Genomic DNA, 23650 nt, shown 5'->3' on the forward strand with positions numbered 1-23650 from the left:
CTGTATAAGGTTTATTTACTAAATATTTTAGGTATTTCCTCTACCTAAAGACACTATAATGCAACAGATAGAATTTCTATTTGAAAGGGTTAGAATATTGTTGTATTACACATATTCATAAGTCCCTTCTTTTCCTTCCCATACAAAGTGTTGTTTTGAATTTTTAACAATTTATTTTTCTTCATCTTTAGAGAGTCAAACTTGTCTTGGCACAGAGCCAGATAAAGACAGCCAACGTAAAGAGGAGCCCGTGGGGAGCAGTCCCTGCTGTCATCAGATGGACCGGCAGGCGGATGCCCCAAGCCTTTCGGTAACTGCAGGAAAGGACCACACGGAGGAGCTGCTCTGCCGCACTGAAGCCACGTTACCGCTCCACACCCAGTCCTCCGAGACAGCAGGGAGCCCGTCTGGGCCAGACAGTCGCTTGCAGCTGGCTCAGACAGAGGCCTGCCAGGATGTGGCCAGAATAGAGGGCATTGCTGAAGACCCCAAAGTGTTCCCTTCCAGCGAGTCAGCGACAGAGACACTGATTTTACCAGGCTGTGACCGTATACCTCCTGCATTGATTTCTGAGGGTAAATATTCACAGGCTCAGAGAAAAGAACTCCGTTTGCCACTTCGGGATGCTTCTGAGGCGTTGCCCACAGACCAACTTGTGAACAATGAATTAAATGAGCTGCAGCAGCCTGATCTTACGGACAGTGATGGAAAATCACCACAGGCGCTGGCTGACTCAGACGGCTCTGAGAATGTGCTCTGTGGAAATAATCAAATATCTGACCTAGGCACACTGCTTCCAGAGGTGTGTATGGCCCCAGAGGAAAAGGGAGAGAAAGATGAGCAACTCAACAGAGAAACAGAAGACTATTTGAACAGCCTTTTAGAAGGATGTTTAAAAGATACTGAAGATTCCCTTTCCTACGAAGATAACCAAGACGACGACTCTGATCTCCTTCAAGATCTCTCTCCTGAAGAAGCATCCTATAGTCTGCAGGAGAATCTGCCTTCTGATGAGAGCTGTCTTTCTCTTGATGATCTTGCCAAAAGGATAGAGATTGCCGAGGTAAATCAGAGATGAAGTACAATTAAAAGTAAAATGGCATTTAAAAAACATACATATGTATTAAATATTGCCTTGTTTTTGTAAGTTTTCTCTTGTCTCAAACATGAGGGAAAATTCTGGTTCACATAGGCTTTTAATTATTAGTAGTTTTTACATTTGTGTGTATTGAATAAAATGACTTTTAATCATTATAGTGTTCATACTACAAGATGTTCTATTGCATGCCTCCAGCTAGAGTGAGCCTTACCGTATATATCCATTTTCTATAGTCCTGACTGTTATATGGCAGTTCCAGAAATTGGAATCAAGACAAGAATAGGCACATTTTAATAAAGAAGTCTCATTTTTCTTCTCATACATCTAGCAGATAAAATATGATACGTACTTACTGTTTCCTCCTCTTGTTAATATATTTTTAAAATCTTTTAAAACAGTCTAAAGAATGGACGGAACGTTTTAAAATGTAAGAGATACTGGATTAATTTTTAACCTTATATTAAGTTGAAAAAAAAGATTAAGGAAAAATGACCATTTTTCATTGTTTGATAATACGAAAAAAAAGTTTGGAAAAAGAAAAGATAAAAGCCATATCCAAACTACAGCAGCCTCACCAAGGCGGCCTGGATGGTAGAGCAGAATTTGATTGCCTTAGTTCCAGTACAATCCCACCAGTTAGTTAACAGCTTCTTGGAGTTACTTTTTACCTCTGTAAGCCTGTTTTCTTCTCTGAAAATTTGGATACGAGCTGCCTTTCCTTTTCTTCACCATTTTTCCCCCCAAGTTCACTTTTAAGTCCCATTTCTACTCATTGTATTCTGTATCAGCATTATTGAAAAAAAAAATAAGGGGGAAAATGAAAAAGTAACAAAGCCAAAGTAGACAATAAAATATGTGTGAAAATAGAAGACTGTGAAAAGCTTTCTAAGGTAATTATAACTGTTATATTACTAGCTCCCTTTATTGCCATTTATAGTCAATTCTCTATAAACAATGACTTTTCTTTTTAATTTTTTTCTTGCCAAAATTAGATAGAATAGTAAAGCACTTGGCTTACTGTTCATTCTCTTATTTTAACCAGACAGCTTGGTTGCCATTTGCGGTTAATTCTCTACAGACTATTGTTTTTTTTTCTTACTTTTTGCTTAACAAAATTATTTAATATTGCTTAATGGGCACAGAGTTTCCATTTGGGGCGATGAAAAATGTTGGCAGTAGATGGTGGTGATGGTGCACATTTTGATTGTAATGAATGCTGCTGAATTGTATACTTACCAAGAGTTAAGGGCAGTTTCATGTGATATATATTTTTCCACAATGTTAAAAATAGTTTTTTAAAAAATTAGGGCTAATGGTAAAGCACTTAATCCGGTGTTCATTCTCCTATATATTTTAACTAAATCTCTGGTACAGGAAGTTAACAACACAAAGCTTATACCCATATTCAAATCTTAGCTGTAATGCCAAAAAAGTTACGATTATCTGCCTTTTTTCATGCCAGTAATCAAGTCGATCGTAAAGGGAGAACCCCTGTGGTCTAATTTTACCTTTTTAGGTATAAATTGTGAAGAAGGAGCAGAGTGCTCCTGTTGTCTTGCCCACCTTATAAAACGTTTTCCTCCATTTCAACATTTGACTAGTTACACACTGATAATCATATGGCCTTTTTAGAACTGTCTTTCCCCAGTAACTCGTATTTGAGGGGATACTAGGAACTTTTGGAATTTCCGTTTTTGCTTCTGCCTGAAAGCTGTTCGGCTGGATCAATTTCTGTTATCTAGTTTGCCAGATGGCTCCTCCAGAGCAGTTCTTTGGGTTGTGGTGACCTTTGTCTTCAGCCCCTCCCTCCTCAGCTGTGTTGAAGATGCGCAGGGGTCTCGCAGGGATGTGCCAAAGGTCTGCAGCGATCCTCCTGTGTGTTTCAATCATCTATTGACAAGTATTTCCAAACAATTGATCAACGCCTTTTCCCAAATTATTTTTCCCCACATCACTAAATTTAAAATTGTACTCGACTGAGTCATCCTATTTGTAAGAAATAAAAGAATTGTTTATTATTGGGGAAAAAATATTTTAAGGTGGCAGATTGTTAAATTAATGTTGTATATTACAACTAAATGGAATATTCTCTGCTCAGACTCAAAACACAATGTCACTTCTGCTGCTAACAGTGGAAATTATATGTGTTTAACGTTGTATTTTCTATTAAGTTAATACATAATGGTCTCCTTTCCTAAGATTATATTGATCTATTAAGTTAAGCTATTTTAAGAACCCCAAAAGCTACATATGCATGACTTACAAAGCTAATTTACTTTCCTATGACAATGCTAAGCAGATTGTTAAACATTTGCTTTCCGAATACTTACTACCCTCTCTATTCTGAGAAGCAGAGTTTAACAAAGTCTGCCTAATTCCTTAAGAATGAGGTTTTGGACTAAGTAAAATATCCAGGCAATTGTGGGTTTGCTTATAAGTGCAAACTTAGGATTTTTATTTTAAAATTTTCTTTTAATTTTAAATTTGAACATACAACATTTTAATTCAAACTTTTTTTTTTTTTTTTTTTTTTTTTTTTTTTTTTTTTTTTTTTTTTTTTTTTTGATACAAAGTCTCACTCTGTGGCCCAGGCTGGAGTGCAGCAGCATGATCTCAGCTCACTGCAACCTCCATCTCCCAGGTTCAAGCAATTCTCGTGTCTCAGTCTGTCGAGTAGCTGGGACTACAGGCGTGCACCACCACGCCCCGCTAATTTTTGTATTTTTAGTAGAGATGGGGTTTCACCATGTTGGCCAGGTTGGTCTTCAACTCCTGGCCTCCAGTAATCCACCTGCCTCGGCCTCCCAAAGTGCTGGGATTACAGGCGTCAGCTACCACCCCTGGCCTTCAAATACTTTTTCTGTTTGTGCTTTCAGTAAAATTTTATTAAGAGTCTTCCCTGTGTTTGGTGCTGAGGATACAATGAAAAATCAGATGATGTTCTTGGCCTTTTGGGGGCTCTCCGCTGTCACAGGTGGCTAATTTTACTGGAATTGTTTTTGAAATTTTTTTTATGCTTCCTTCCTTTTGTGATTAGGGGATATAGAACATGATCTTGCCGGGCGCGGTGGCTCACGCCTGTAATCCCAGCACTTTGGGAGGCCGAGACGGGCGGATCACGAGGTCAGCAGATCGAGACCATCCTCGCTAACACGGTGAAACCCCGTCTCTACTAAAAATACGAAAAACTAGCCGGGCGTAGTGGCGGGCGCCTGTAGTCCCAGCTACTTGGGAGGCTGAGGCAGGAGAATGGCGAGAACCCGGGAGGCGGAGCTTGCAGTGAGCCGAAATCGCGCCACCGCACTCCAGCCTGGGAGACTGAGCAAGACTCCGTCTCAAAAAAAAAAAAAAAAAAGAACATGATCTGTTAATAACCAAGTAATTTTGAACAGCATTTTTCATGCACTTAGGAACCCCGAGGCAATGAGCCTGTCCCCTCCGCCCCCCACGCGGCTGTGCAGGTGGTCCTAGGTGGTCCTTCTCTGTTCGCCTTCCCGGATCTCCCTGTGATCTCCCCGCTCAGGTTCTCTTACTTCCCTCTTTCTACCATTGTGTTTGTGGTAGAACATGCTGGTTTGTTCTTTCTTTGCCGGCTTTCCCCTTTTCTCTTGTCTGCCTGCTTTCATTTTCTTGCCACTTTTGCGTTGCCCAGCCTTGGCTCCAGTGGACCTTGGTTTTGATCATCATTGCCAGCCCAGTGCAAGCACTTGTTTTGCTCCGTTGCTTTGAACAACTGGATTCGTCACATCAAATGAAATAATTTATAGAGAACTAAAATGTCTATGCTATTTATATAGTGACATGTATAAAGGGAACTTGTCTAGGTTTGGAAAGCTTTTTCAAACCCAGTAATTTGCTATGTAAAGTGATAGCTTAATATCTGAAGTATTGCTATTCTTTCTTACGTAAAAAATAGCATGACACATTGTCATCAAAAGTATAGTTTATACTGTATACTGTTTTTAAAAAGCATCAAAAATTTTATCCTCCTTTCATAGATTTTTAAGAAAAAAAAGTATCACGTGTGCAGTGTCAGACAACACATTGGAAAGATTTACTTGTTTATTCTCTCATTCAGTAATTTTTATTGAGTGACTTCTCTGTGAGGGCCGCATTACAGATGCAGTGACTAAAATACAGGTGAAGATTTTTATGCAGATGAAGCCTGCAACCTAACAGTCATCTGGCACCAAGTGTGTTGTCTTTTTGCTGCATTTGAATATCCCACAGTTTTTGGCAAGGGGTGAAATTGCATTGTGATGCCCATAATACACCAACGTGGTGGTTTTAATGTCAGAACCCAAACCCCTCTACTCCGGAGCCTGATCCTGCAAATAAATCATGTGTTTGCTTGGTTCTGGAACCTGGAAGAGTGGCATTATCTTCTCTTCAAACTCTTCAGCTGTTCCTCCCGTAGCCTGAGACTCAGAGGGAGCTCCTAGCATCAAAACTTGAACGAAATGTGCCATATGAACTCAAAGTGGCGAGATGACCCACTGGGTGCACTTTACCAACTCAAAGTGGTGGGATGACCCACCCGGCGCACTCAGCCTCTGTAGACTGTTAGACGCGTAGAGATGAGGTAGCTGTTTTCTGAACAAGTGAGGTTGAAATTAAAGTTAACCTATTTTTGAACATAATGAAACCTATTTTTGAACATAATGAAAGTTAACCTATTTTTGAACATTGAAAATAATCTTAGTATGTAATTCAGAGGTCCCCTTGTGAGCAGATTTTAGCAACATAATATGCCGTGTGGAGATTAACCATTCCTTTTTCTTCATTAACATCTACATTTATAATCTGCTTGCAGAGATGTCATATGTTCAGAAAACTATATTAAGTGTTTCAGATTCCAGTGATTTTTGTTTTTAGAAATAATTTCATTATTTTTAAAATCTGAGGAAGAGGCCCTGTGTTATTGCTTGGGTCTTTAGAAAGCTTTTACCCTGGGAGAGAGCAACTCATGTTCCTTTTCCTCTGTCTAGATTAGCAACATTCCCTTCAATGTTTTCAGACCTGCTTGTATCACACGAAGCAAAACACAGGGGAGGACATAAGGTCACACTGTCTAGTGGGGAGAAAAATGACAACCCCAGATGGCTCCTGGGTTTGCCTTTAGAGAAGCTGTCTAATCGAAGCTGTGAGTTTTCTTCCCCGTTGCCTGTTAAGGGAGGTAGTTACTTCTTGGCTAGATCACTGGGATCAGGGAAGTTTCTTTACGACTAGCTGCTGTGGGATTCTCTTGCCAAGTGAAAATGGGAGGCTATAGCACTAAGCAGTAGTTGTTTATGAAATCACATTGGTGGCTGCTCTATGGATCCAGAGCAAAAGAGGGTCTTAGAAACAGCAGCCGTGGTGGTTCTGCCCAGAATGGCTCTTTTGAGAGGAGCAGGGGAAGTCCAGCCTCCTTACAACAGAAAAAATGCAGTCTTCCAATAATGTAAGAGGTTTTAGGAACAATGGTTGGCCCAGAATTTATGTAGATATCTAAAGAGCCCCCAAAGGAAAACCCAGGAATTACCTGTTTTCCAAATGGTCTCGTCCTTGCCTTTTGTTTTTATCATGACCTCTACATTTTCTAATTAATTAATGCTTCTCTTGATTGCCATGTCTCTTGCACAAAGCTCTTTTTCTTTTCCATTTTAATCACTCTTTTAATTTATATTTGTACGGCCTCTTCCTGGATTTTTGCAGTAGTTACTTAATAAGTTTCCCTGTTCCTTGTTTCATCTTCTCCCCTCCAAGTGGCTCTTACGTTAGCCCTGTGTAAACTTGGGGTCTCAAACTGGTACCCAAGGAGCCAGTCAGGTATTAGAGTCAATGAAATGACTTAGCTGTAGTGATAGGAAGAAGGTTTCCACGCCTTTTCCAGAAGCATTCAGCTTTTTTAAACTCTACAGATTAAAACCAACCTCAGCTGAGGGTTCTTGATGGAACACCCAGACTATGAGTTTAAACTCCTCCTGCTGTGAAACCCTTTCTACACCGTCATTCCTTTCCCACAGCTCTCTGTAGCTGCAGAATAAAGGCTGTACTACTCGACATTCAGGACTCCTGTCATCTGGCCCACCTGGCTCTCCAACATCATCTTCTGTCCTGGGGTCTCAGACGGTGCTGTAGTCAGACTGGCCGCCTCACCACCTCCCAGCTACACCCTGCACGTTGTCACCTTTGCTCTTTTCCCTCTGCGTATGTCAGCTCCACCCTGAGGCGAGCAACCTTCTTTCCACATAACCTTTTCTTCCCAGCCCTCAACATCTAGGTCATGGCTTTTTAGCATGGAGAGTACCAAGCAGTGCCTAGCTCATGGCCAGTACTCAGTAAGTGCTAGCTGATGCCATGATTCCCTGATCACTGGAGTCCAGAATTTTGTTTCTTTCAAACAATTCCTCAGAACTTCAAATGAGGGCAAGGCTGGAACATCACTCTTCCCAAAGTCCGGCCTAGCTGTAATCTCCCTCTGTTATCATAAGATGCACACATACTGTCTTCTACACCAAACTGCAAACTCCTTAAAGATAGGGATTCTGTTAAATATATCTTTATATTCTCTGCAAAGCTAATACAGGCTGTTGTAAATAACAGCCACTATACACAGTAAGGCTTTTTTTTTCTTAGTTCACTTATAAAAATAAATATCCTTTAATAATAGATTTGGTTTTGATTATTTTCAATGAAAAAGCTACATTATGTTTATTTCCTAGGTGCTATCTATGTATAAATTGCTTATCCGTATATTTTTTCTTCTTTGGCATATTTAGTGAGCACCTACTTTATTATGGAAACTAGGAAGACAGCGCTGAACACAGATCAAGTCCCTGCTCTCATAAAGCTTACTTTCTAGAGGGAGAGACACATAATAAATTAACATAAAAACAAAAATATAGTTTTAGATACTGGAAGAACTATTAAAGAATTTCAACCAGGTGAGGGGATTTAAAGTAACTGAACTGGCAGCTATTTAAACAATTTTCTGGGACTTAAAAATGGGATCATATCTTGACATTCTCTTTTCTTTTTCTATTTTGTACTTATTAAATTGTCCCTTTAAGCAAGCAAAACAAATTACAAAAACATGAGGTAATGCCTAACCTAGAAACTTAGACACGTGATAAAACTGCTGTTATTTTTTAAAGCCTTTTTCCTTTTTAAGTAAATCTTTTAAAGATTCGACGTTGGTGTCCTTCATCATAGTCCGTTTTTTCCCTTGTTTGCCTTCTCCCCGTATTGCAGTGTTGTAAGAAGCAGTGCTGTGGGTCTGAGGTGACCGCCGTGTTCTTTCTGGAAAATGGCTGTGCTTACAGCTGGCACTCCCTGGCCCAACTGTGACGTGTTTTTATCAATTGGCCATAGAAGGAGCCATGACATTAGTCTACTTCCAGATTAATCAAATGACACAAAGATCTTTCATCTAATCTCCTCTTCCCTTATGTCTCTAGATGGACAAATTTGGCCATTAGTTTAAGTATCTCATAAATGAGGTGATGTGTAAGATAAGAATTTTTGCTTGAGTCTTATTTGAAAGTTCTATTAATCTCGTTTTAATTATAATATATAGTATAGCATATGGCATAAAGCAACATTTTAATAGTCATAGAAAATAAGATATTTCACATTAAGGAACTGGCAAGAGGTTTGGTATCGAGTTTGTTTTCAAACTCAACAAGCTTCGGGCACTGCGAGCTTAAGCAAGTTACTCGGGCTCTTGAAGCTTGGCTTCTTCATCTGCAAAGTGAGGCTAAGGCTTCTAAAAGAGAGTTGTGAAAATTAAATATTATGTATTATGTAAATGTCTTTACATAAAATGTACACATTTACTAACTTATAGTTGTTATTATGGAACCCAACACTGAAGAAGCAGGCAGAGAATATCACTTGTTTGTGTCATTAGGAATAGTAGTGGTAAATTTGACATGTGCCACTATAGTGAAATTGGTGGCATTTAAGGTATTTATGATATACTCTAATAGTATGATTTATGAATGTTAATTCTCAAATCAGTTGGAAGCCAACTGTGTGTTCTTCTTCAGAACTGACCAGCCTAGAGCTTCTGAATGGAGTAAAACCTGTATCATTAAAAGAATGTGACTTGGCATCTATTTTCTTCTTTAATTTAGTGAGGAGGCACTTCCAACAGCAGCGTGTCCCTGAATGTTTTCCTTGTCACATCAGGATTTACTATTCCAGAAGAGTTGCAGAATAATTTTGTTTTCACAACTAGTTCATTCTGAAAATACTATTTAAGGTGGTCACTGATCTCTGAGGCGAAGTGTGGGAAGAACTATTTATTTGCAAATACAGAAGCCTGGCCAGATGGAATTTTTTTTAATTCTACATTTATTCATAGAGCACCACCAGTAGCAATTACATTAATTATAGCTCAGACATTCTTTTTGGTCTCAATAGAAGAGCTTGGCATATTTGTTTGGGTAACAATTTGGCAATGGAAGTGGGAAACTAAATTTAGTTTTAAGGCTTTATTTTTTGAGATTTAAAAATTCTTCACCTTTTAATACTGACACTATAGTTACAAAAAAAAAAAAAAAACCTTGGAAATATTTTTAAGAATAGTTTGGGGCCGGGCACAGTGGCACATACCTGTAATCCTGGCACTTTGGGAGGCCAGGCACTTTGGATTGCTTGAGCCCAGGAGTCCGAGACCAGCCTGGGCAACATAGCAAAACCCTGTCTCCACAAAAGAATGCCCAAAAAATTAGCCAGGCATGGTGGCGTGTGACTGTCGCCCCACCTACAGGAGGCTAAGGTGGGAGGATTGCTTGAGTCTAGGAGGTTGAGGCTACAGCAAGCTGTCAGCATGCCACTGCGCTCCAGCCTGGGCAACAGAGTGCAACCCTTTCTCAAAAAAAACAGACAAAAGCAAAACAAAATAATGGTTTGGAGGGAACACATTGCTCTCTGCCCTAAGTCGGCAGCCCGATCTGTTTTAGAAACACTTGCCAGTCTTTTGAGTGAGGCCCCGAACCAAGACCATGACTTTGTTTTGTCTTACTTGCCCTTCAAGCATGAAATTAAGGCAAACGCCACCAAACTTGTTTCTTAAGATATTTTAGTTGGACTGCCCTGATGTGGTAAGAAAAACTTCCGTTACAGGTAGGACTGAATGTACCCAAAACTTGCAAAAATAGAAAGGCTAGATGCTGTCTGCCGCTCCCACCTGAGAGTTCCTCCTTGGCCTGCATCTCTTACGCCTAAGCTTGGCCCACCATCCCTTGTTCTCCATCTGTAGGCTGTAGAACCAGAAGACAGTCACAACAGAAAGACCTAGAGAAGATCACTGAGCAAGCCTGAAAGGAAATAATGGAAAAGAGCAGACTCCTTCACTTCAGACTCTGGGGTAGGCCCTGCTGAAACAAAAGGGTTTTGGTGGCAGAAAAAAAAGGCGTGGTTCGAGTTTTAGCAAGAATTAAGGTATTGTGAGGGAGGGGGTGTTAAAATGTTAGCCCATCCCACACAATTGTAATTTCTCTTACTCTGTTTCTCCCATCTTTGGAAAGAGTTTGGAAAAGGTTGCCAGAGTTCATTGCCACCCATAGTAAATAAGGTGGGGCCACCTGACAAGGCGTGTATCCCTTAGCAGTGTGACTTCAGAGCCAAACACCACCCTGGATGAGGCTGAGCGGGAGCTGAGGTGGGGACCTCACAGCCGCTGCATGAGGACCAGCTCTAGGTTCAGTTGGCACATTCTGTGCCTTTCCAGATGATTTCAGGAGCTTCTCTTCCTCTGTCAACATGTGTGTTCATATTTGCAGTGTCTTCTGATTTATGGCTTATATCCGTTTCTTGAATTTATAGATGGAGAATTTATATCATAAAGATACACAATAAACAGTAACACAACTCTGGGGCTCACCTTTAAAACTATTCTGAATAGGATTGTTTTTTCTAAGTAGTTAAAATGGCACCTTGAAAATCCCCATGGCAGGTGAATTCACCATTGGTAAGTGTATGACAGTATTTTACGGAGAAAATAGATAGTGAAGGAATCAATAAACTTCCTCCCCCTTTTTAAAATTTTTGAAAACATTTTAGAACAGCCAGATTCAAGATCCTTTCCTTTGTTTACATGTACTAAAAATTAAAAGAATATCAGTGATACATCCTTAGTAGTAATGTATTCATGAAAATTAATTTTTGTTTTCCATCTTTTGCTCTTTACAAACTTGTTAAGACTGTTTCCCTCTCAGTTTCAGCAAGGTGCTTGTAAAACCTATTTTCTTTGTTGTTTGAAGGAGTTCTTTAATGGTGATGTTGCTTTCTTTACATATTTGTACTTACCATTTCAAGGCTGCTAAAATACTTTTGTTTTCTCAGAACACGGACTTCTGAAATACATATTTCCTATAAAAAGAAAAGAATGTATTGTTGGCTTATTGATTTTTTTTTTTTTTTTTTTGAGATAATGGTTTCTATAGACCCACATTCAGGGAAGCATAGTCAAAGACCATCTTGAGCTATTTGGCCCTAAAAGCCCTAAGATATAAAAAGAACTAATCGAATCTGTAATATTTATGCATAGCGCATTAACAAAGATTGCTGGCTGGACCTGCAAGTCATACTTAGTGTTTTATGCTATTGATTAGATAAATGACATTACAGGCAGTCCTCAGCTTAGAGTTACCTGATGCCAGCAAGTCACTGACATCTTCAGGGTTAGGCCCACGATGCCTGCCTGTGTCATCACCTACAGCTTGTAGCAATCAGGCAACTAACAAGTTAACTTCTGTGACTGGCCCTGCTGTTCAGGGGCCTTTGGTAAGGCCTCCTGCTTCCCAGCCTGGCTCTTCCACCTGATCCTGTTCCTTCTCCCTGCACCTTGGAGTCTTTTAGCTTCTAAATGGCAAGAGTTTTTGGTTTTATTTCTAAGTAGGGGGTGGAACATAGGCAGGAGAGAGGCAGCCCAAGTGAAAGCTAGAAGGCAGCATATAAAGGGGTAGGAGTGGGTGTCTGAAGAGATATTAGACAGCAGACTTTTTCTAGGAAAGGCCAAATTATTAATATTTTAGGCTTTATGATCTCTTTGAACCACACAGTGCCATTGTAACCCAAAAGCAGCCATGTACAATATTTAAATGAATCGGCTTGGCTGTGTTCCAATTAAATGATATTCACAAAATTAGGCAGCACAGGCCTTTGGCCTGCGGGCCATAATTTGCCAACCTCTGCATACTAGAAAGTAATTATGTCCCAGGCCGAGTGCAGTGGCTCATGCCTGTAATCCCAGCACTTTGGGAGGCCAAGGCGGGTAGATCACGAGGTCAGGAGATCAAGACCATCCTGGCTAACTTGGTGAAACCCCATCTCTACTAAAAATACAAAAAAAATTAGCCGGGCTTGCTGGCGGTGCCTGTAGTCCCAGCTGAGGGACTGAGGCTGAGGCAGGAGAATGGCGTGAACCCGGGAGGCGGAGCTTGCAGTGAGCCGAGATCGCGCCACTGCACTCCAGCTGGGCAACAGAGCAAGACTCTGTCCCAAAAAAAAAAAAAAAAAAAAAAAATGCCCCTAGTATATTGGCTCTGAGAGAAATTCTAGAAGTCCTTAAACTATTTTGAGCAGTAGAGCATTATTTAGTAAATGCACAGTTTCTCAGAGAAACTGAGGACAACACTTTGATGTTAAAAGCTTGGTATCCAAATATATTTTAAGTTCCATATGTTCATTTGTTTAAAATTGCTGTTGAATGAAAAAAGCAGTGGAGGCTTATAAGCTTCCATTATAAAGCAAAACCCAGTGCTAATGACGAAGCAAAGAGGGGACTGTGAGTGATCATTTTACCGGTAACAGGGAAGTCAAGCTGCAAAGCAAGGTGCTCTGATTCCCAGTCGACTGAACACTTCACACTGCCTGTCCCTGGAATCAGTTCAAGGGCTAACAAAGGAAACCAGGGTTTTAGACTTTTGTGTTTCTCAGTCATCTGCAGAGAAGTGAAAGTTTTATTCTGTTAGACTTTGATGATTGATACTTTTTTCTGTAGGAATTGGATACCCCTGTAATAAAAATTCAAATATCTGTTGAATTAGCCTTTTTATAGATACATGTAGAGATGTCCCGCCTTAATAAAACAATGATAGGTTCTTATAATTTCTGACAGGTTGTTCCTACTGAAGGACTGGTCTCAATATTAAAGAAGAGGAATGATACTGTAGGAGATCATCCTGCCCAAATGCAACACAAACCATCTAAGCGAAGAGTGAGATTCCAAGAAATAGACGATAACTTGGATCAAGGTAAACTGCTTGGCACTGTGGCTAGCAGCATAGATGGTCAGTGTTTGCTGAAAGAATGAGTTCATGTAGGATGTGATGTTTATTAACAGGGTTTGTAAAAGACTGTCCACTGGGCACGGTGGCTCACCGCTGTAATCCCAGCACTTTAGGAGGCTCCGGCGGGCAGATCACTTGAAGTCAGGAGTTGGAGACAAGCCTGACCAACATGACAAAACCCCGTCTCCACTAAAAACAGAAAAATCAGCGAGTGTGGGGGTGCGTGGCTATAAGCCCAGCTGCTCGGGAGACTGAAGCGGGAGAATCGCTTGAACCCGGGAGACAGAGGTTACAGTGAGCCGAGATCGCGCCACTGCACTCCAGCCTAAGCAACAGAGTGAGACTCCATCTCAAAAAATAAATATAAATAAATAAATAAAAGAATACGTCAATTTAGTTGCTTTATCTTCTAAGGGAAAAACATAGAAAATCAAACTATCATCTTAAATCATTTCTAAATCTTTACTTGCTTAAATAAGTGAGCAAGTTGCAAATGCAACCTCTGTCCTTCCTGTTCCATAGTCAATGTTGAGAGCTTATTTCAGTTCCCTTCTTTAGCACTTTTTGTGTGAGTCTGCTGTGTTTGTCTTTTTTGTTTTTTTTTTTAAGACAGTCTTGCTCTGTCACCCAGGCTGGAGTGCAGTGGCACAATCTTGGCTCAGTGAAACCTCTGCCTCCCAGGTTCAAGCAATTCTAGTACCTTAGCCTCCTGAGTAGCTGGGATTACAGGTGAGCACCACTATGCCCAGCTAGTTTTTTGTTTTTGTTTTTGTTTGTGTTTGTGTTTTTTTTTAGACGGAGTGTCGCTCTGTCACCCAGGCTGGAGTGCAATGGTGCAAATCACTGCAACCTCAACCTCCACCTCCCAGGTTCAAGCACTTCTCCTGCCTCAGCCTCCTGAATAGCTGGGCTTACAGGCGCACGCCACCACGCCCAGCTAATTTTTATATTTTTAGTAGAGACGGGGTTTCACTGTGTTGGTCAGGCTGGTCTCAAACTCCTAACCTCATGATCTGCCTGCCTCAGCCTCCCAGAGTGCTGGGATTACAGGCGTGAGCCACTGCACCCGGCCCCAGCTAGTTTTTTGTATTTTTATTAAGATGAGGTTTTGCCATGGTGGCCAGGCTAGTCTCGAACTCCTGGCTTCAAGTGATCCACCCACCTTGGCCTCCCAAAGTACTGGAATTGCAGGCATGAGCCACCATGCCTGGCTTGTCTTCTTTTCAGTGGACAATTAAATTACTCCTCCTTTATTGTGGAAAATATTTATGAATATTCTCTCCAGTGATTTCCTCTTCATTGATAGAAAAGAGTGTCTCTCAAGAGCAACAATTTAATACCATTGCTGTTGTTTGGCTTTTTCTCCTGGGCCTGTTATACTTAAGGCCCTGACTTGGTCTAACATGAGGTGGTGAGTTTTGTAGCAAACAGTGCTGCCTTTTGTGGTTGCAGATATATTTATCTAAGGTGTAAGTAAATAAGAGTAAATGGAAAGGTAACCCAGAACCTGTCAGTAGGCTTCTCATGTTTATAAAACAACTGCGTTGTTAAAATAACAGTGTAAGTATTTAGGTGTGCTTTCTAGGTGTGACGTGAGTGATAACAGTAGAAGTTTCTGCATTTTTACAATTATAAAGCTGCTTAGGGGGCCTTAGAAATAATGTCCTAACCCCTGATTTTACTTCTGCACCCTGCTTGAAACTCTCACAGTCTTCTCCAGATAAGGTGCTCACTTCCATTTGCACTAATTTGACCAAATCATTGCTTAATAGGAGGAACCCGGATTTGGAACTCACAGTCTGCGTTTCACTTTGTAGCCACCTCATCTTAAACTGAGTCACTTACTTGGAGGAGACTCAGTTCCATCATCTTTAAAATAAGGAGAATAACATCTGCCTGTCTGTCCCTATTGAAAAGCATGTCAGATAATGCGTATAAATTGATTTTGAGAATTATAAAACGAAATGTAAATGTTGATTGTGTTGGTTGGTTCCTAAGCTCTGTGACTTACACAGTGTTTTCATACACCTCACCTTCTGCCAAAATCTTCCTAAAAGGGCCGATTCTTCCTCCTCTAAACGAAGGCTATCCACTGGAAATATAATGTGAGGCATATATATGATTTTAAATTTTGTAGTAGCCATGTCAAAGTGAAAAGAAACAGGTGAGGTGAATTTTATTTTTCATTTGATTTCTTTTTTTTTTTTTTTTTTTGAGACGGAGTCTCGCTCTGTGGCCCAGGCTAGAGTGCGGTGGCGCGATCTCTGCTCACTGCAAGCTCCGCCTCCCGGGTTCACACCATTCTCCTGCCTCAGCCTCCCGAGTAGCTGGGACTACAGGTGCTGCCACCTCGCCCGGCTAGTTTTTTGTATTTTTAGTAGGGATAGGATTTCACCATGTTAGCCGGGATGGTCTCGATCTCCTGACCTCGTGATCCGCCCATCTCAGCCTCCCAAAGTGCTGGGATTACAGGCGTGAGCCACCGCGCCCAGCTGATTTCTTTTCTTTTTTTTTTTTTTTTTTTTTGAGATGGAGTCTCACTCCCTCACCCAGGCTGGAGTGCAGTGGTGTGATCTCGCTGCAACCTCTGCCTCCCGGGTTAAAATGGCAAATTTTATGTTACCTATATTTTAACACACACAGACTGACACTACCAAGTGTTGGTGAGGATATGAAATAATCAAATTTTCATAGACAGCTAGTGGGAATATGAAATGATTCGCCCACTTTGGAAAACAGTTGGGCAGTTTCTTTTCTGCGGGGTGAGGGGTTGGGGGTGGCAGAGTCTCACTCTCTTGCCAGGCTGTGATCTCAGCTCACTGCAACCTCTGCCTCCCAGGTTCAAGTGATTCTTGTGCCTTAGCCTCCCAAGTAGCTGGGATTACAGGCATGCGCCACTATACCCAGCTAATTTTTGTACTTTTAGTAGACACGGCGGTGGGGGGGTTCACCATGTTGGCCAGGCTGGTCTCGAACTCCTGACCTCAGGTGATCTGCCTGCCTCGGCCTCCCAAAGTGCTGGGATTACAGGTGTGAGCCACCGCGCCTGGCCAGAATTTTAAGAATGTATTTTATTTAACCCAGTACATCAAAAATATCATTTCAAAATGTGATCTATGTGAAAAAATTACTAGTGAGATATTTTACATCCTTTTTTTCACACTAAGTATTCAAAGTCTGTGTTTATCGCCACTCAGTTTGGACCAGCTGCATGTCAAGTGCCCAACAGCCACCCGTGACTCACGTCGGACCGTGGAGCTCCAACGGTTCTGGGACATACAAATAAAACACACAGCATATGTATTTTTACATATTTAAGCTACATTTAAATGCTTGGATTTGAATATATGATAATGAAGAAAAATATTTTAGGTTGTTAACATAGATAAGGTGAGGGAAGGAATCATGTTAAGAAAAGCAGGTAAGGCTGGGGGCAGCGGCTCACACCTGTAATCCCAGCACTTGGGGGAGCCTCCTCCCAGGTCTTCCTCCTGGATCACTTGAGGCCAGGAGTTGGAGACCAGCCTGGGCAACATGGCAAGACCCCATCTCTACAAAAAATAGAGAAATTAGCGGGGCGTAGTGGTGTGTGCACCTGTGGTCCCAGCTACTTGGGAGGCTGAGATGGGAGGATTGCTTGAGCCTGGGAGGTTGAGGCTGCAGTGAGTGTGGCCTGGTGACAGAGCACAACCCTATCTTTGAAAAAAAAATGAAAAGGAGGTGAAAAGACTGAACTGTCCAAAAACAACAAATACAGCGTGATTAGTATGATCCTATTTCTTCATTTATATAAAAGACACATTTTCATACATAGATATAAACTATATACTATTTTATATGCTATTATAAAATAGTATAAACTATTTTAGACTGGGCATGGTGGCTCACACCTGTAATCCCAGCACTTTGGGAAGCCAAGGCGGGCAGATCACCTGAGTTCAGGAGTTCAGGACCAGCCTGGCCAATATGGTGAAACCCCATCTCTACGCCAATACAAAAATTAGCTGGGCATGACAGCAGGTGACTGTAATCTCAGCTACTCAGGAGGCTGAGGCAGGAGAATTGCTTGAACCCAGGAGGTAGAGGCTGCAGTGAGCCAAGATCACACCATTGCACTCCAGCCTGGGCAACAAGAGCAAGACTCTGTCTCAAAAAAAAAAAAAGCTATTTTAAAATGTAAATTTCAGAGCAAACGATTGTTTAATCCTATTTTCATGTAAGTCCTGAAATCTACATGTTTGATCTGAAAGGACACACACCAAATTGAACAGCGTTTACCTCTGAGATGGGAAGGGAATGTGATTGGGCAGGAGAAAAATGGATAGTCCCTTAGACTGTAAGATGCTTTTGGGTTTGCATTTTTACAGGGAGAATATATTCATATATTACTGTACAGTGTTCTAAATAAAGTCTATTTGGTATGCATTAGGTTTTATAAAATTTGTTTCTTGTAAAAATATATGGTAATTATGAAAAAATCACAGTTTAATAAAGTAAAAATTAAATCATGAGTCTTAGACATCCTTCAATGAAAGAATATATTAAATTTACTTCATCGTATTAAATACTTACATCCTGTTTCATTATATAAATGTCTCATAATGGTTTAACTGTTCCATTGTAACCAGAACAACTAAGTTACTCCCAACCTTTTGTTATAACAAACCCTGCGGCAGCGAACAAGCTTGTATGTATGATGTTTGTTGTGCACATCTGTGGCCAAATTCTTAAAGGTGGATTTGCTGGGATATGTTGAAACTCTGTGTCCCAGGTGGCCTGAGGCTGTCCTGGTTTACACCTGTTGTCCTAGAATTGCATTCAGTTAACACTGTCTTTTTTTGTTTTTTATTTTTGAGACGGAGTCTCGCTCTGTCGCCCAGGCTGGAGTGCAGTGGTGCGATCTCGGCTCACTGCAAGCTCCGCCTCCCGGGTTCACACCATTCTCCTGCCTCAGCCTCCCTAGTAGCTGGAACTACAGGTACCTGCCACCACGCCCGGCTAGTTTTTAGTAGAGATGGGGTTTCACCGTGTTAAACCAGGATGGTCTCGATCTCCTGACCTCGTGATCCGCCCGCCTCAGCCTCCCAAAGTGCTGGGATGACAGGCGTGAGCCACCGCGCCCGGCCTTAATGCTGTCTTTTACTCTCAAAATTGTCCAGTCTGGAGGATAAATTAATTTTAAATTTTAATAGATACTGCTAATTACCTTCCAGAAAGGCATCCCTGCACCTTAATCATGCTGCACATCAGAAGACTTTTTGGTCTTTTTGAAATTTTTTTTTTAAATTTTTAATTATGAATAATTAAGGTTTTTTCAACCAAAGAATAATCGTTTTCTTCAATATAGAAAGATGCAAAAGAGATCCCACCCAAAGACATTTTTGTTGTTTAATGTGAAGTCGACTTTGCTCTCAGGTAGTCCCGTAGTGTGAACTCCAAAGGTATCGAACAGCAAGGCTGTCACGTGTACCGTCAAATGCTGCTGTTAGGGCGGGCATGCTGGTTCACACCTGTAAACCCAGGACTTGGAGAGGCTGTGACACGAAGATTACTTGAGGCCTGGAGTTCCAGATCAGCCTCTGCAGCATGGTGAGACTCCATCTCTACCACAAAATAAAAAATAGCCAGGCATGGTGGCACAGGCCCGTCGTCCTAGCTGCGCAGGAGGCTGAAGCAGGAGGACTACTTGAGCCCGGTGTCGAGGCGGCTGCAGTGAGCCAAGATTTTGCCGCTGCACTTCAGCCAGGGTGACAAAGTGAGACCCTGTCTCTAGAAAACAAACAAAATTTAATCCTTGCTATGAGCACAGCAGCTGTTTTTCTTCTTCTCATGGAGTGATTCTATCCATTGTATAAATGAGCACGTTTTAATTTTAGCATGTATAAGCTCCACAAGTCTGAATCTTCTTGGTAATTAACAGGTAGGTCTTTGTAGAGTCATTAGGAGCATAAGTTTTCTGTCAATACTTCCTGTCCATAGAGGACCAACAGTAGAAATGTCCAGTTACCTTAATTAATGAAAAGACAGCAGATGCTAAGATTTCCATTTTGATGACAATGTAACCTCACTCTTTCTCATGTTTGCAGATGAAGTTGGAGGTGGCTCCTGTATTTTGCTGATCTTGCTGTGCATAGCAACGGTTTTCCTTAGTGTTGGAGGAACTGCATTATACTGCACTTTTGGTGACATGGAGTCACCTGTTTGTACAGACTTTGCAGACAACATGGACTTCTATTACACTAAGTTACTGCAGGGAATGGCAGAACTGAAGCACTGGATCTACCTCTCCTAGCAGCATTCCAGAGACAGACATGCTGGCAGTGAGAATGAACGGCGTGAAACTTTCTAAACAGTGTTTATTTCAGGAATTGTGTAACATTCCCCTTTCCCCTCTGTTAGGAACCAAGGACATCAGAAATAGCAACTTCAAGTGGCAATCCGGAGGAACTCTGTTAGAATAACCCACGCAGTGAGGCAAATACCGATCTAAGCATTGTGGATGGAAGGAGTGGTCTTTGAGGAACACACCCATCTCCTCCTCACTGCCTCCTAATGCAGTGAGTTACACTGAGCAGAGTCAAACAGGGTAGTCTTGGAACCACACTCTTTTTAGCTACTTCTCAAGCTAACGGTTAAAGAACACTTTTGGCTTACACTTGTTGGTTCATAGAAATTGCTTTCAGCCATCATGCAATAAGTTTGTGTGTAATCAAAAGGAGTTACCTTATGGTTTCAGTGTCGTTTTTTAGTTAACCTTGGGAGCTGTGTAATTTAGGCTTTGCGCATTATTTTCTGTTCTGTTCTCCACTTACGAAACGATTGGGTGTGTGTTCGCGTGTGTGCGTGCGTGTGCATGTGCTTCCGGCAGTTACCATAAGCAAATACCCAGCACCGCAAAGATGATCTTTCTTCTTTTCACTTGATGAGGTGCAGGCACAGATCTTTGGAGAAGGCTTCACTGTGGAATAGGTGAATTTGAGACCTCTTGACCCTGAAAGGAGAAACTGTGACAGATCTGTGTCAATTAACTTGATTAGCCAGAAATTCATCACAGGCCTAGAGACAAAAGGAAAAGCTCCCCTGAGTCTCAGTCAACAGTTCTGTCACGGATGCAAAGCTTCCTGAAATCACGAATGCTGGACTCAGTTCGGCAAACGCTTACACCTATTGTGTTCTGAGATTCTGAGAACGAGAATGCAAACTTAAGTAAGATACAGTTCCTGCTGTAGATGTTTTAATCCTGGTCGTATGTAAAATAAACCAGTACTTGGGTGAGTGAAATCACCACATAGAATTCAGTACTAACAGATCATGCGTTCAGATGCTTGAATGTGCATTCTTCTTGTGGGCTTGATTTAGATCCTACTATGGGGTCATTACGCGAAAATTCAATCATACCTTCCATAGACAGATGTCTGATTTTTGTTTAAATCTGTCCGTTAGGTGGCCTTTCCTTACCTAAGTATAGTGGTCTAACATTTAGGAAGCCTTGCTTTGACTTTATCAGGCAGCATTTAAGAAAAAAACAAAAAACAGAAAAAAACCAAACCAAACATGAATTATAGTTTTTTAGCAAGTGATCATTATTTCCTGTTTTCTGTTAGGATCATTGGAAAGAAAAAGGGAGAACTTACTTTCTAGTTGTCACTGGCTGGCACAGTACCTCCCTTTGTGTTTCTGCTTGTTTATTTAGATTATGTGAATCTTAAAGGGCTTTTTATGTAAGTTGAAAGTGTATTACTGCGCATGCATTTGGTTATTCCAATGCTAGATATTTAATTACTGTGTACTTAGTGTTTTGATTTTCTATAATTTCAGTTCAGCGTGTTTTTACACTTGTATTTTAAATTGATGTTTCATTTTCACTTATAATACTGTTTGACTTGTCTCTATCATGTCACCATAAGCTGTAATATTTTCAAGGGTTATAGATCAAAGCTATTTATTTAGAAATGTACAAGATAATGAAATTTAGATTCCTTATACTTAAGGCTGATTTTATTAGAAGATTATTTTAATGTTCTATTATAAATTTTAAGAATTTGTATTCAAATTGTATGTAAAATATGTAAAATGTTGACGGTACTATATTAAGTGGTTCTATAAAAGCTGTTCACAAGTTCTACTGTGACGGACATCCTCATCATAGACAAAGCTCTTCTGTTTTATCCTCAATTTCTAGTTACAGAAATTTAGTGATGCTTATTTTTGCCAATTTTATGTCAAAATAAGTTAAAACTTCCCTCCTGTTCACCTCTTAGGTCGCTGTCCTCTGTGACCTCTGGTGTAATATTTGCCCATAGGCAGCCAGAGCCACTTCCTCCGAAACCCAAGATCTCCTGGGGACCTTCACACCAAGAGGAAAGCATTGAGACAGTACCTTGTCAGTCAGGGAGCCAGGGGTGTCTCAGAGAAACCATGGGTGTCTTCACACCTTCCCAGGGAGAGTGAGGTGAGCTCAGGAGCATAGCGATGTTTTGACTTAAAATAGGCATGAAATCGCAACTAGAAAAATTAGGGCACTTTTTACAAATGTGATAGTCAAAGTATTGCATGACCTGGAGTAGCTCCACCTGGTGGTGAAAGGATTGTTATTTCACATAAGAAACATTCATCCAGTTTTACTAAAATGTAATTTTTTCTGTCATTTGAAAGTACTGGCAACTATTTGTAACTTATCTTCCTTAAGAACTGTATTTGAGGGTATCAAATCAAGCTTGTAATTTAAAATCTATACCCGCAAAGTGTCTCAGAGAGTTTATTGGAACCCTTGGGTGCTGAGAAAAAACTGCTTTAAGGTGAAAGTATGATTTCAGAAGTCGGTCTGGCCCTACAGGTGGTCCTTCAGTACAGGCTCTTCTGCTTTCAAATACCTCCCCCATCTGCCTGACGGTAACTGAAAATTGTTCCAAAAATTCATTCTTTTAGATTTAAAAATAAAAATCATCTGGAGGATTTAAGATTTGAAGGGGGCCTTATTTTGTTTTTTGTTTTGTTTTTTGTTTTTTTGCCCTGTCGCCCAGGCTGGAGTGCAGTCTCTGCCAGCTGCGACGTCCGCCTCGCAGGTTCAAGCGACTCTCGTGCCTCAACCTCCCAAGTAGCCAGGATGACAGACATGCGCCGCCACCACGCCCGGCTAATTTTTGTATTTTTAGTAGAGACGGGGGTTTCACCGTGTTGGCCAGGCTGGTCTCGACTCCCAACCTCGGGTGATCCGATCGCCTCAGCCTCCCAAAGTGCTGGGATTGCAGGCGTGAGCCACCGCGCCGGCCCAGAGGCCTTATTTTGAAGGACTTCTGTGAATTGGGTTTTGCGGGAGTGCCGGGAGGACATGGGGTAGGAGTGGCAGGGATGGAGACAGGTGGGAAAGGACATCCTTTAGCTCTTCACCTGCTTTGCTGAAGGTGGCCTTGTGGCGTTTACTCCCAATCCAAGGAGAGGCTGCATTTTTCCCTTTCTGCTGACATGACCTGCATAACGATCCGTTTCTTCGGGCTCGCTGTTGTGGACAATTTTGTGTGGTGTGTGTAGTGTTTTCACAGTTTTTTCATTTGATGCTGAGATTAGTAAATATACATTCCTCAAATCCAGATCTTAAACTCCCAAATCCATTTTAGTTTCTATGCTGCCATGTTGCCTCTGTCTTCAAAAAGAGGAAGAGTGATTGGAGGATTTATGGCACAAATTCTAGTGCCATCTGCTGTTTTAACAACCCCGAAGATAAACATTCATTGAGCCTCATGTCCTAACTCTATACAGCTACAATTAGTTAAAATGTTCCTTAAGGAATTTTTGTACTATTTAAATCTCCCTGGGTTTAGGCTTCTGAGAGAAAAGCTACAGTAACCTACAGGCACCTCTTCTCTTCTCCCTGGTGAAAGAAGAGTTGCTCCCAAACTCACCTTTTTGTCTGTTACCCTGAGATCAGTGCAGAACCACGAGCAACAGTGTTTATCACTGTCTGTACCTTGGCGAACATCTGAATGCCTGCAGCGTGCACTGAGCTGCCTGCCGGGGCTCCAGGACAAGAAATGATACCAGCCTCAGCCTCAGGAATTAGCATCTGCTGAGGGAGACATTTGTGCAGAGGGAATAAAAGTGGTGAACCTGGGAATATGCCGCTCGCGGGGGTGGAAACCAGAGCTTCCCTAGTGTGTCACACACTATTAGATGTTACTCTTGGGGGTGGGGACCAGAGCTTCCCTAGTGTGTCACACACTATTAGATGTTACTCATGGGGGTGGGGACCAGAGCTTCCCTAGTGTGT

General features: G+C 41.3%; 1 protein-coding gene across 4 annotated transcripts in view; it reads left to right on the top strand.

Moving 5' to 3' along the window:
- CNST (consortin, connexin sorting protein) overlaps positions 1-22343 on the top strand; it is a 116025-nt gene extending 93682 nt beyond the window's left edge. For all 4 annotated transcript variants that reach the window (XM_007990031.3, XM_007990032.3, XM_073011914.1 and 1 more), the window contains 3 exons: positions 192-1063; positions 13212-13347; positions 19470-22343. In XM_007990031.3, coding sequence (XP_007988222.1) covers positions 192-1063; positions 13212-13347; positions 19470-19675 — 1214 coding nt within the window. In that variant the 3' untranslated portion in view covers positions 19676-22343. The remainder of the gene's footprint in view (positions 1-191; positions 1064-13211; positions 13348-19469) is intronic.
- Positions 22344-23650: the final 1307 nt, after the last annotated feature.

This window comes from Chlorocebus sabaeus, chromosome 25, assembly GCF_047675955.1.
Source record: "Chlorocebus sabaeus isolate Y175 chromosome 25, mChlSab1.0.hap1, whole genome shotgun sequence".
Lineage (NCBI taxonomy): Eukaryota > Metazoa > Chordata > Mammalia > Primates > Cercopithecidae > Chlorocebus > Chlorocebus sabaeus.